The sequence below is a fragment of the Ammodytes marinus genome (assembly GCF_949987685.1).
Source record: "Ammodytes marinus genome assembly, chromosome: 21".
NCBI classification, from domain to species: Eukaryota; Metazoa; Chordata; class Actinopteri; order Uranoscopiformes; family Ammodytidae; genus Ammodytes; species Ammodytes marinus.
In genome coordinates, this window is record NC_137225.1 from 431,149 (window position 1) to 444,087 (window position 12,939).

Sequence of the window (12,939 nt, forward strand, 5' to 3'; positions counted from 1 at the left end):
AATCTTAAGGTCTACTTGAGTCTTTGGACACTCTCTTATACAAATTGTATTTATTTAGGTTTGAATAATGCTTCTCAGTCTGCAAAATATGTTTGGAAAGTCTGTGTTTACCAGTAGGCTGACTAGCTGAGTTTTGGCAGCACACATTTATTAAGAATTGGTATAAAAAAAAATTAAAACAAACATCTGAAATGATAAATGACTTGACCACCTTGTTGTACTTCTTCAATTAAGTATTTATTATGACAGTAACAAATTATCGTTTACATTTGTTTGATAAAAAAATGCACAGGTATGTACTTTTAAAATGTGATTAGTCAGCAATGGTGTGTGTGTATCCATGTATACCTATATTGGTATACTGTACATTTATTGATAGTGTGAGACAGACGACATTCTTTCAGCTATTCCAGGTCAGTCTGAATCCTGAGGGCAAGGTGGAGTACTGGGCTTGGAAAACGATGCTCACTTGATGGGAGGAGGCTGTGAACGGTGCGATGTTGGTTTCCTGAACAAATAATACAAATAGGAGAACTTAATTACATACTTGTATATTCAACCTATCAATCATAGTCCCTATTTACTTAATTTATATGTACAGTGCTGCTTGAAAGTATGTGAACCCCTTGAGCATTTTGGAATTGTATTCAGTTTAACCATTAATCATTAATTTTTATCAATACCAGTATTTTTTATATGAAATAACAGATGTTTTTTTAATCAATTCAACATTTTTCTTTACTGGAAATCAATTGTTAAACAGATAAAACAAATGATTTTCCAACTTTTGTATGTGCAAAAGTTTGTGAACCCTGAGCTGCATTGCTTAAATCGAGCAGGTGAACAATCAGGTGGGCCAAATTGAGTGATGAAATGGACCAATGTAATGAGAGATCTTTAGGGAAAAAATTAGGCGGCATTAGATAAAACAGAGATAAAACCAGGTCAGTCCAGGCCTACCAAAGTGAACCCATACAGGTCAGACTTGTCAAAAGGTTAAGAAAATCTCAGAGGATCTCAGGAATAGAGTTCTGATGTTGCACATTTGCCTGGGGACAGCTATAAATTAATTTAAAAGTTTGAGCTCCATCGGTCCACCATCATCTACGAATGGAGAGCACTTAGTCCGTTTAAAGCTTGGGATTTAAGTAGGCTCTAAAAAGCACCACCCCATTATGAATATACTCCTTTGGAAATCTACCTGACGATATTCGCTGAGCAATACATGCCTAGACTCTCATCTAGGGAACTCGTAGCAGAGTTTAATGTAGCATCACGCTACTGCTTTAAACCAGATGCATTTAGTTATTGTTGCAGAAAATATAAAATAACTGTATGCAGTGCTAATCACACAGTTGTTCTTGCTCTAACTGAACTACTGATTGTGTTTATAATGTTACCTGACTTTTGACACTTACTGGCTATTACGAAAACCTTCTGTAAAATCACAGGTTGCAACAGGTCTGCATCCATCCAAGATGGCAGCAACTCTGTCTTGTCCTGTGTTTCTGGTCTCTGTTTTACACTGATATTCTCTCTCAAAGTTGGAATTTTAACCTTAAATGTCATATAGAGATATTGTAAAGTGTTTTTCTATGTACTAGGTGTTTTCCAAGAACAGAGATGTTGTAAGCATATGGTTGACATTTCCATGTCCATGAAAGGTGACAAACATATTTTGGAGATTAAGTGCAAGATGAGTAGGGCCGTGGGCCTCAACAAAGCAGGTGAAAAGGTCAGCAGGTCAAGACTGAAGATGTTATCAGAGAAGATAAGAAGATAAATATAGACTGAGTTGAAATTCTGTAGTCAGTCTGTAGGCAAAGGCTTGTATTTGGTAATACATTCATTCATTCATTGTTAATTTTGATGATCTTTGTTATTAAATTATTCGTCTGATAGATATCGATGCTTTCCTATGATCATCACTGATTCATGATTTTTTCTCTGACAAAAACGAAAAATACATGCACAAAAAACCCTGTGGTGACCCCTCCTCCCCAACCCATGTGCAGAATAAAAATATTCAAAATGTTCAAACAATTGAAATTGTGATTACAGCAACTCCTTAATTTATTTACCGATGTTTGCCATGCCAAAATGGTCCAAGCTCTAGCACCATGCACTCTTGCCACTGATAGTTCCACACCAATCATATCAATATATGTGTTCATATCAGGTATTTTACATCAACTATTCTATCTTTTTTGGGAGCTTGTACCTGATTTCCTGGCATTTATTAGACCAAAAGTTGTTGCACAGGCTCATGGTCTGCATTGCCTGTGTCTTCAATGCCTACTTTTAAAAGCTAATTGAGCTTCATCCGCCTCTGGTAGCCACTGCCAGCTACAAACTTGGCCTCCACTACTAGCTGCTACCAGCTACAGCTTTGGCCTACACTGCTAGCCACTATACCTGCAGACAGTGCTTGCAGGTTGCTGAGTGAAAATGTCTCGTTTTACTTTGCTTTTTGATTATTCTGGACAACAAACTGTGTAATCATCCCGAGAAACTGGGCAAATTGGTCTTCGAACGTATTAATTCTTGGAAACTTTCGGCTAAACAGTAAAAATAGACACACCCACTCCTCTTTCTACGTATATAGTCCAAACATTGTGTCTTTTTAAAGTTATGGCTTCAGAATGACTTATCTTTTTAGTAACTTGATTTTAAAGGATTTCTTTTTTATCTCTGAGAAATTTCTTGTGAATTTTGTAATGGAAAAGTCATCACCATGCGGACCACTATACCACTATTGCCAAACAACGTTAGTTGATTATTTTGCTCATGTTAATATCTGGAAATGTGCAAACTCGTCTTGGTCCTAAAGTCGGATCAGATTCTGTCCAATCTTGAATCCCAATTGGTTTGAAAGTGATTCATCTGAATGTACGCAGTTTGATACATAAAATGGATTTGGTAAGAATATAATTTTGTTCAACAGTTGCTTATATTGTTGTGATCTCTGAAACAGGGTTGACAATCTGTAGCTGACAATGTTATATACATTAATGGTCATATATGTTTATTGTGCAGATAGGGCAACTTTGTGCCCCCCAGGAACTCCTCCCCCAGGAACTCCTCCCCCACCCCCTCGCATGATTGACGACCACTCCGCCTACACAGTCTGGCGAATACTGGATATACGCCGCCGTGGCCGGGGGTTTCAGTATTTGGTGGACTGAGAGGGGTATGGTCCTGAGGAGAGGAGCTGGATATCCCGCCAGCACATCCTTGATCCCTCCCTCATTAGGGACTTTCACAGGGACAACCTGGAGAAGCCTGGAGGCTCACGTTGAGGGGGAGGTACTATCACAATCCTGCCTGGGCCTCAAGCCTTTGTATGTTTTTTCCCCTTTTCCCCTGTTTTCTTGTCTGATTGCAGGGGTGGAGTCATGTGTGTGGGAGTCAGGTACCAGCATCCACATCAATCACCAATCAACTGCTCTTCATAAACCCTGCCCAACCTTCCAGACACTGCCAGATTGTAGACTCTGTTCACTCTGTCAGTCGCTCTTCAGCCTACTCTCCAGTTTGCAGTTCTGCTTGCATTTTTGCAATTTCTAACTTCTGTTTCTTTCTGCCACAGTTCTCCCGGCCTGACTCCTGCCACCAGCTCCAGCCCTCGTCAGCCAGCTCTCCACCCCGGACCCCCCTGCCTGTCTGCTATTGCTCGTCTCCCTGGAAATGTCCAGGGAGACGAGCATTGCTCTCCCCCTGGAGCCCCATGTCAGCCAGCTCCCACCGGATCACGGCCAAAACCCCCAGCTTTGTCCAGCAAATAAAACATCTTAAACTGGTACTGTCTCCGCGACTGTGTCCTCTCTGCCCAGCCGTAACAAATGATGGTCTATTTGATTCAACCGTACTGTGGGATACATTGAAATAAGTTTTGAGGGGGAGGCTAATAGCAAGGGCACCATACCTAAAAAAGTTAGATTGGGAAACTATTAGAAATTGATTACCAAATTGAGAAATTTAAAACACCAACACAAAAACAATAAAGATGGGTCAACATTACAACAAATATCATTAACCAGGCAAGAATTAGATGATATTCTTAGTGACGAGATAGAGAAAAAACTACGGTTCACTAAACAAACTTATAATGAATCTGGCCCTAAATCGGCTTAATATCTAGCGCAGCGTCTTAAAGTGCAACAAACATCCTCAACAAACCATAAGATTAGGGACCCCCAGACAAAACAAAATTAACATGAAGAAATAGATAATGCGTTTGAAAACTACTACAGAGATTTATATTCACAACCTCCAGCAAAAGAGGAACATAAAATTACGAATTTTCTTAACTCACTGGATTTACCGTATATTGGGAAGCACAAAATGAAAAATGTACGTCTAGCATCACCAAGAAGAAATTGGATGACGCGATTAGTAGATTAAAAACAAACAAATCTCCTGGTAGTGATGGATTCCCGAATGAATGGTATAAGACTTTCAGAGAGGAAGGTCTCCCCTTCTTCTCAACTCTTTAAATTTGACACTTATGCTGGGCTTACACTACACCAGGGGTTTTCAAAGTGTGAGAGAGTGAGCCCCCCTCAGAGAACAAATTTCAGCTTTTCAAAATCTCACTCTGTGACTGAAAACTAATGACTAGTTGTCTTCAGGTGTGAGTTGATTGTCTTTAGATGTAAGAGGGTTTCAGTCTTCAGTCTTTTCAAAGTCTTTTAAAAGTCCTCTAGTGTAAGCCCAGCATTAATCAGGGAAGGCTTCCACCTTCCTGGAAGGAGGCTGTGATATGCAGTTATCCCGAAAGAGGGGAAAAATAAATAATATTGTGAGTCCTACAGACCTATTTCCATTCTTAATGTGGACTACAAATTATTAAATTATTTCTAAAAGGATTGAGCACTTCATGCCAGACCTTATTGATGAAGATCAGACAGGGTTTATCAAGGGTCGGCAGACTCAAGATAATATTAGGCACACATTACAAATTATACACCAGATTCAAAAACAGGAAGTTAATACGTTAGTCAGCCTTGACGCAGAAAAGGCTTTTGACTGTGTAATTGGAATTTTTTGTATCAGGTATGAGAAATTTGGATTTGAATTAGACTTTGACCGGGGGCCTCTACGGTTTCTCTTTTTTGCATAGAAAATTTCCTTTCCTAACCAGATGACCCGGAAGTACTCGGCGGATAGGTGGTTCGAAATCTCCAAATAAAAGGAAAGGAGTCTCGATGCATCCTTTAACCCTCCTTTAGCATAGGTTACTCCAGACCAACCTATGCGACAGGAAAGGAGATAGTGGTATCCTATAATCATTTACGGTGGCCACTGCCGAAGTTTACAGACTCTACACGGATACGAACAAGTGGTGAAACAGAAGAGAGGAGATGAGAAGAGAGGAAGATTTAACTCGGGTAAAACAAAATACCCCCCACCCCCCTATAAAGATAATAAAGAACTCATAAAAGACCAACATCATAATAGTTATTTTCGTAGCACATAATTTACACCATAAGAAAACAAAATGCCAACTTCACATTCAATGAAGATTACTGGGGGCAGTTAATTTCAACATCAAGTTATTTTCGTAGCACATAATTTACACCATAAGAAAACAAAATGCCAACTTCACATTTAATGAAGATTACTGGGGGCAGTTCATTTCAACATCAACATAAGTGTAGCCTCTTTTTTTCACATGTGAATTGGGATTCAAGTGGCCTTAAATATTCCCCTTGCCTTGGCAAAGTCCGATCTAAGGGATTCTCACTCTGTTGGCGACAACCTGATTAAAATCAATGTGAAAAGAACGCATGGATCGAACAAGCACTTGTTGTAGTCCATTTTCGGAAAATTGTGTAATTTCACGCTAGTGACTCGCGTCAGCAATACTCGCCGTCGCGCAATGACGTTGGTTAGGAAAAGTGGAGTTGAATTCATTTGAATGAGTACTGTCTTTTCCTATTTTCGAAAGGAAGCACCTTTCATCTCTCCTTAACCCCGATGACATTTAGGGTTAAGATCCCCTCTGTGCACAAACTTACATATGGTAATTAAACATTAAAACGCCTGCGGCTTATAGTCCAGTGCGGCTTATAGTGCGGAAAATACGGTATAAAGGAGTGCAGCATTCAACTGAAACTGGAGCGCGAATTTGACGTCATCGTTCTCAGCCACTCGCTCTATTCGCTGATTGGACACTCAGAGCTAAGGAAAGGAGGCTTACGGGTTAGGAAATTTGACTATTCGTAGAGGCCCCAGTACTCAGGATATAAATTTAATGTAGCAAAGACTCAAATTCTCTCGTCACACTACTCCCCTGCCACGAAAATAAGAGAAAAATACAAGATTAATTGGAAGACAAAAACAATTAAATATTTGGGTGTGGTAATTGCAAAGAAACTTGATAAAGTATTTGAAATTAATTATAACCAAATTAACGCCAGTATTCAGGAGGATTTCAGAAGATGGTTGGCCTTCCCACTGGACTTTGTGTCACAAATAGAAGTTATTAAAATAAATATGTTGCCAAGATTGTTATATGTATTACAATCCATCCCACATATCATTTTAGAAACTCTGTTTAAAACCTGGGACAAATGGATATCCAGATTTATATGGGCTGGTAAGAGGCCTAGAGTAAAATATAAAACACTGCAATTAAGCAAGGATGAGGAAGGATTATCTGTGCCTAATTTAAGGGAATACTTTAACTTTAACATGTTTAAGAATGGAGCTCCATGTATCTTCCGCTAAAGAGAAACCCAGGTCCCCTTCCCATGCTGCTTTGATCTTGTCCATAGAGGCATGTCTTAGATCCAACATCCTGCCATAGAACGCAGACACAAGTCTCTTTTGAGAACAAAATCAACAAGGGTTGTGTCTGGTGGTATAGAAGAGCTGGTCAATTTGGATAGCACAAAATGTCTTGTTTGCAGATATCTGAAAAAATCTGACCTTGGAAGACCGAATTTGTTGCTTAGTTGTTCAAAAGATGCTAAAGTGTTACCCATATACAGGTTCTTCAAGCGCACAATACCCTTCTTATGCCATTCTTTAAAGACAGGATCTTGGGTTGATGGTTTGAAAAGGTGGTTTGATGCAATAGGGCTCAGCAGGGAGAAGTTATGTCACCCAAAATGTTTCCTCAATTGAATCCTTAGAGAGTGTTTAACCACCGGATTTTTTAAAGATTTAATCGAGGGGAGTGGAAGTGGGGATCCAAGTAATGCAGGCACGGACATATTATCATCTGTATGTAATTCCATGGCTACCCAGTCAGGGCAATTAGGCTGATTGTGAAAGAAAGACCAAAATGAAAGGCAGCGCAGGTTGGCAGCCTAATAGTAAAAACTAAAGTTTGGTAGAGCCAGGCCGCCAGCAGCTTTGTTTTTTTGGAGGTGGGTCTTATTGAGACGAGGCCGCTTACCTCTCCATATATAGGAGGAAAGAGTTGAGTCGAGTTGGTCAAAAAAGGACATGGGGATAAAAACTGTTAAGGCCTGAAAGAGGTACAAAAACTTTGGTAGAATGGTCATTTTAATTGAGTTTATTCGGCCAACAAGAGACATTGATAGGGGTGACCATTGCGTAATTGTTTGTTTGGTCTGATTAAAAAGATTGATAAAGTTCTCTTTGAAAAGATCCTTGTGCCAGGGTCGTATAGGGGGTAAAGGTTATGACGATTATAAGGGCCCACAGCCAGCTAGGGCCCACACAGCCCCCAGTAGAATCTATGACAAAATTATTATGCATACAGTGAACTAATATATAATCATACGAATGATTCCGAATTAAAACAAAGCCACAAGTCATACAATATTCTAATTTTAATCATTTCAATAACCCCCTTGGCCCCTTCTTAAAAAATGGTTTGGTCCACCCCGCGGTTCGTTCTTCCTCATTGGAATTAAGTGAGCGCGAGCGAACTCCAGCAGGCGAGGATGCCCCCAAAAAAGCTTGCACCAGAAAAGAGTTGAGAAGGAGGCCAGGAGTAGGATATGAGCAGCAGAGCAGGGGATCAAAAAAATTTTTTCTAAGAATGGTGAGAGTAAAACTACAGAGGGAGGCTGAAACAATTAGCCTACATTACCTTTGACGGGGCGCAGGCTGGAGCCTACGTTAGCTGTCATCTGGCCGCGCTACACTCTGATCAAGTCACCAGTTCATTAAAAAAAAAAAAAAAAAAAGTTGCCAGTTTATTGTAGAGCAACGGTTCCTACTGTAGCTATAACTGAACGTTACTACTACAGTGACTATGTGTTTTACACATATTACTGTCTGACAGTGCTCCAGTAGCCTATGCGCCCATTCAGAGGCTGCATTGAATTGTATCATGACGCATTCAACTTCTACTCGGTAATTATGAGCATCTGACGATGGTCAGTTACGTTCAGTGCCGTCGGACTGCGGACAGGCTTGGGGGGCCCAAGGCAGAGGGGGGCTGCACCCAATTTTTTAAATTTTTTTCTTATTTTTTATTTTTTTACTGGCTCAATATAGGCCCCTGATCTTTGAAGGCCCCGAAATTTTTTATTTAGGAAGATAAATATACATTATCTATAAATTATTCCAGAAAATATTACTAAATAGGAAACAGTTGATTTAGCCTTAGTTTTCTTCTCAAAGTGCACCAGATTGATGAATTTTACTTTAACATTTTTTAAAAAATCCAGCATTCCCCCGGACCCCCCTAGAAGGTCCAGGGTCCCCAGCACAGTCTCCCAAATTCCTGTGAGAAACACGGTGTGTGTGCATGGTTATTAAGAGTCTTAGACCAGGGGTTGTGTTCAAGTACGCGTAATGATTTGGTCATTTGTCAATAGAAACATTGTGTTGTTATCTGGCTCGGAGAGGGACCAGTCACTCGTACGTTTTGGACTATAGACAAACATAGCTTTTACATGTTTGTATTGTAAGACCGCCTCTCAGTCCCATCAGGACTTCCTGTATAGGGGCCCAGAATTTGGTGCAACGCCCCTGCCTTGTGCCTCTTTGTAACTGAAATGCCCAAATATGAGAGCTTGTCTTTTCTATTTTAAATGGCAGGTTGTTAAGGACTGGTGCTTGTACTTCATAGTTAATGGGAAACGGTTCGCTTTTTCCAAGATTTATCTTATAGCCTGATTTTATTGAGCAGTGACAAATGGCGCTTTTCCACTGCATGGTATCAGCTCAACTCGACTCGCATTTTTGGCGTTTCCACCGCGAAAACATGGTATCTGGTACCTGCAGCGGCTGCTTTTTTTGGTATCGCCTCGCTCTAGGTTCCAAGCGAGCTGATCCGATGCTAAAAGGTGACGTCGGCAGACGACCGGTCGCTGATTGGCCAGACGGTAGTCTCTGGCCAATCAGTGGCCGGCCGTCTGCCGATGCTTCTGATTGGCCAGAGACTACCGGCTTTTTTATTCTCCCCAACTCTCGTCTCCGGGACTTTTGAGTGTATTTACGCCGCGTACAGCCTTTTCTGGCTCCCTTTCATTTGATTTGCGTCACAGATCTGATTTTTTCCCCCATATATTCGCTTAGCTAAGCTCACCCAGTTGCGTTGGTTGTTGGGGAAGTTACTTTAAACATACGAGAGGAGTCATGTAGGGCAGCTAGCAGCTAGGCTAAATAGCCTAGCCAGCTGGGACAGACATGATAGCGAGCGATTACATTACAAGCCTCGGGCTGAGACCACGGCTTGCATTTGAAAACACGTATCCTGAAACAAGCACTAAACAGTCAACTTTATGATGCCCGTGTTTACGTGCATAGGGATGTACGTGATGCATCCCTACAGCTGACTGTGTGGCAGAGTCACACATCGGGATACCAACCCTCCCTTGTAATGGCCCGACACAATATTCTTCTACTTCTTTTAACAAACAGATACAAGGGGGGTATTTCTTAAACATTTTTCATCCGTGTTTTGGGCGGTTGGTTCAGTTAATAGTGCAACAACTGCTCGTAATTTCTGCTTTGCTACTTTGCTCCGGAGTTGGCTTTCAGCCCCTATGTATGACGACCCCGCCCACGTTCAGAAGGTACTATTTGCAGTGGAAAACGACCCGTGCTGCTACCAAACCAAGTTGAACTGAGTCGAGTCGAGCTACATGTGCGGTGGAAAAGCGCCAAAAGAAGACTGCAGAGATGTGTCTGGGCTAGAAACAAAAAGCAGAAGGTCATCAGCATTATAGGGAGACCTTATTCTGTGTGCCGCCCCTCCAAATACCGGCTATGTCCTCACAGCTACGAAAGGCTATGGCAAGGGGTTCAATGGCAAAGTCAAAAATCATGGGGCTCAGAGGACACCCCTGGTGGGTTCCACGATGTAAGTCGAACGGCTTGGAAATCTGAGAATTTGTCCGAACTGAGGCTAAAGGGTGAGAGTATAGTAACCTGATCCACGATATAAAGTTTGACCCGAAACCAAATTTGTCAAGAGCCGCCCATAGATCAACCCACTCAAATGCTTTTTCTGCATCAATTGACACAACACACTCAGTGATGTCCTCGGAAGCAGAGTAAATTATATCTAATAATCGACGTACGTTAAAGAAAGAATGTCTGCTCTTCACAAAACCAGTCTGGTCCTCAGATATAGCCATGGGAGGACTGTCTCTAGTCTCCGAGCTAGAACCTTAGCTAAGATTTTAGCATCTGTGTTAAGGAGGGAAACTGGTCTGTATGAAGCGCATTCGGTTGGATCTTTATCTTTTTTGGCAATAAGAGTGATACAGGCTTCGGCAAAGGATGGAGGGAGAGAGCCTTGTCTGTAGGATTCAGATAGAACGGAAGACAACTGTGGGGAAAGAAGTACAGAAAACTTTTTAAAAAACTCTGCAGGGAAGCCGTCAGGGCCCGGACATTTGCCTGATTGCATCAAAGAGATGGCTGCAGCTATTTCTGCCTGTGATATAGGTTCTTCCATTCCAGTCTTTCCTTAAAATCCAATGAGAGTTTGGGAATGTTAAGACCGCTGAAAAAGTCAAGCAATACCTTCTGATCTGGTTGAGATTCGGAAGTGTAAAGCTTAGAATAGAAATCTCTGAAAGCGTCATTAATTTGCAAGTGGTCTGAAGTTATCTGACCATCAAGCAAGTGCATTTTTGAAATATTCTGTCTCGCTTTGGCACCTTTAAGTTGATTTGCGAGCAATTTGTCAGTTTTATCACCATATGTGTAAAATGTGGCTTTATTTCTTAAAAGTATGTGTTCAATTGAGTGAGTAGTGAGTAAATCGAATTTGGTTTTGAGTTCCACTCGTTTTTTATAAAGAGTTGGGTTTTGAGTTTGCGCATATTGCTTGTCAATCTCTCCAATTTGATGAGCCAACTCCAAACGCTCTTTAGTGGATTGCCGCTTCATCTTGGCAGTGTAAGATATGATCTGCCCCCTAAGGTAAGCCTTAAGGGCGTCCCATACAATCAAGCTAGATGTTTCAGCGGATATATTAGTAGAAAGATAAAAGGTTATCTCTCCCTTGATAAACTCCACAAACTTATCCAAGAGCAAAGTTGAATTGAATAGCCACTGCCTGCTCTTTTGAGGGAGATCTGGAAGGGACAAGGCCAGATAAATAGGGGCATGGTCAGAAATGACAATACTCTGATAATCACAGGAATGAACCAGGGGTAAAAGTTGGTTATCAAGAAAGAAACAGTAAATTATAGTATACGTGTGGTGGACATGTGAAAAAAAAAGAGAATTCCTTATCCTGTGGGTGTAAAGAGCGCCACACATCACCTACACCAGTGCTTCTCAAATGCTTCTCAAAATGGGCTGCCTTGATTTCCAACTGACAAAAAAATAAAAATAAAAATTGCTAGCAAGCGCGATGTGTGCTTGTGTATGGTCATATCCGCGCGAAAGGCCGCAATTTGCAGTAAATAAATGTCCACATGTGTCTCCAAGTGTCTCTGTAGGCTATTTAAAAAGAAATCAAGCAAGTAGACTAATAATAACATTAATGGATTATCAGTTTTCGCATCACAAAAGGCCTATTGGCCTATAATAATAAAAAAAACACCACCTTAACTATGTCTACAGTTTAAAAATGTTTTGAATGAAATGCAAACCTCAGTGAATCATTTGCTCTTGTTTCTCTGTCCTGAGATTCACACAGACTGAGCAGTCTTGCTTAAATGTTACAAATTGAGCTAATAAACTGAACTTTGAATTTTTTTGCTGCAGACAGAAGTTGTCTCAGCTAATTTTTGTTATCTAATTTGATAATAAGGTGATTGTGTGCAGAATGCTCGTGCCAGAAACTCATACAGTGGTTTTGTGCAGATAAATAAATAAATATTAGCAGGTTCTCAACAGTATTTCAATTTGGGGGGGGCGAGAAAAAAATTCTGTCCCCTAGGGGGGGCATGACAGAAAATAATTGAGAACCACTGACCTACGCTACACCATAATCGGAGAGAAAGGCTTGAATAAAACAAGCTGATTTACTCACTACACTGGGGTTAGTAGAGGATCGGTCTAACAGAGGGTCTAACCAACAATTGAAGTCACCGCCAAGTATAATAGAGTATGTGTTCAGGTCTGGAAGTAATGAAAACAACCGGTCGAAAAAACCTACATCATCTACATTGGGGGCATATACGTTGACAAATACTACAAGGGTGTTGTTTAATTTTCCAGTCACGATTACATACCGGCCAAACTTGTCCGAGGTCACATTATGTGGCTCAAAGGAAATATTCTTGCTGATCAGAATTGAAACCCCTCTAGCTTTAGCCTGAAAGGAAGAATGGAACCTCTGCCCCGCCCAACCTAACAAGAGACGGTCATTGTCTGAGCAACGGATATGAGTTTCTTGCAAGAAGGCTATTTCTGTTTTGAGATGTGAAAAAACCTTTCTTCTTTTAACAGGGTGGTTTAAACCTTTGACATTCCAGCTTACTATATTGAGGTGTCTCCATCCATGAATCATAAATAGAAATGTTAAGTTGTTATGTAGATACAGTGAAC

The 12,939-nt window shown here is 40.8% G+C and overlaps 1 protein-coding gene across 1 annotated transcript in view; it reads right to left on the reverse strand.

Moving 5' to 3' along the window:
* Positions 1 to 400: 400 nt before the first annotated feature.
* cubn (cubilin (intrinsic factor-cobalamin receptor)) overlaps positions 401 to 12,939 on the reverse strand; it is a gene marked incomplete at both ends in the record, with an annotated part of 365,190 nt that continues 352,651 nt past the window's right edge. Inside the window, one exon of the mRNA XM_080049812.1 lies at positions 401 to 508. Within this exon, the coding sequence (XP_079905938.1) occupies positions 401 to 508 (108 nt within the window). The remainder of the gene's footprint in view (positions 509 to 12,939) is intronic.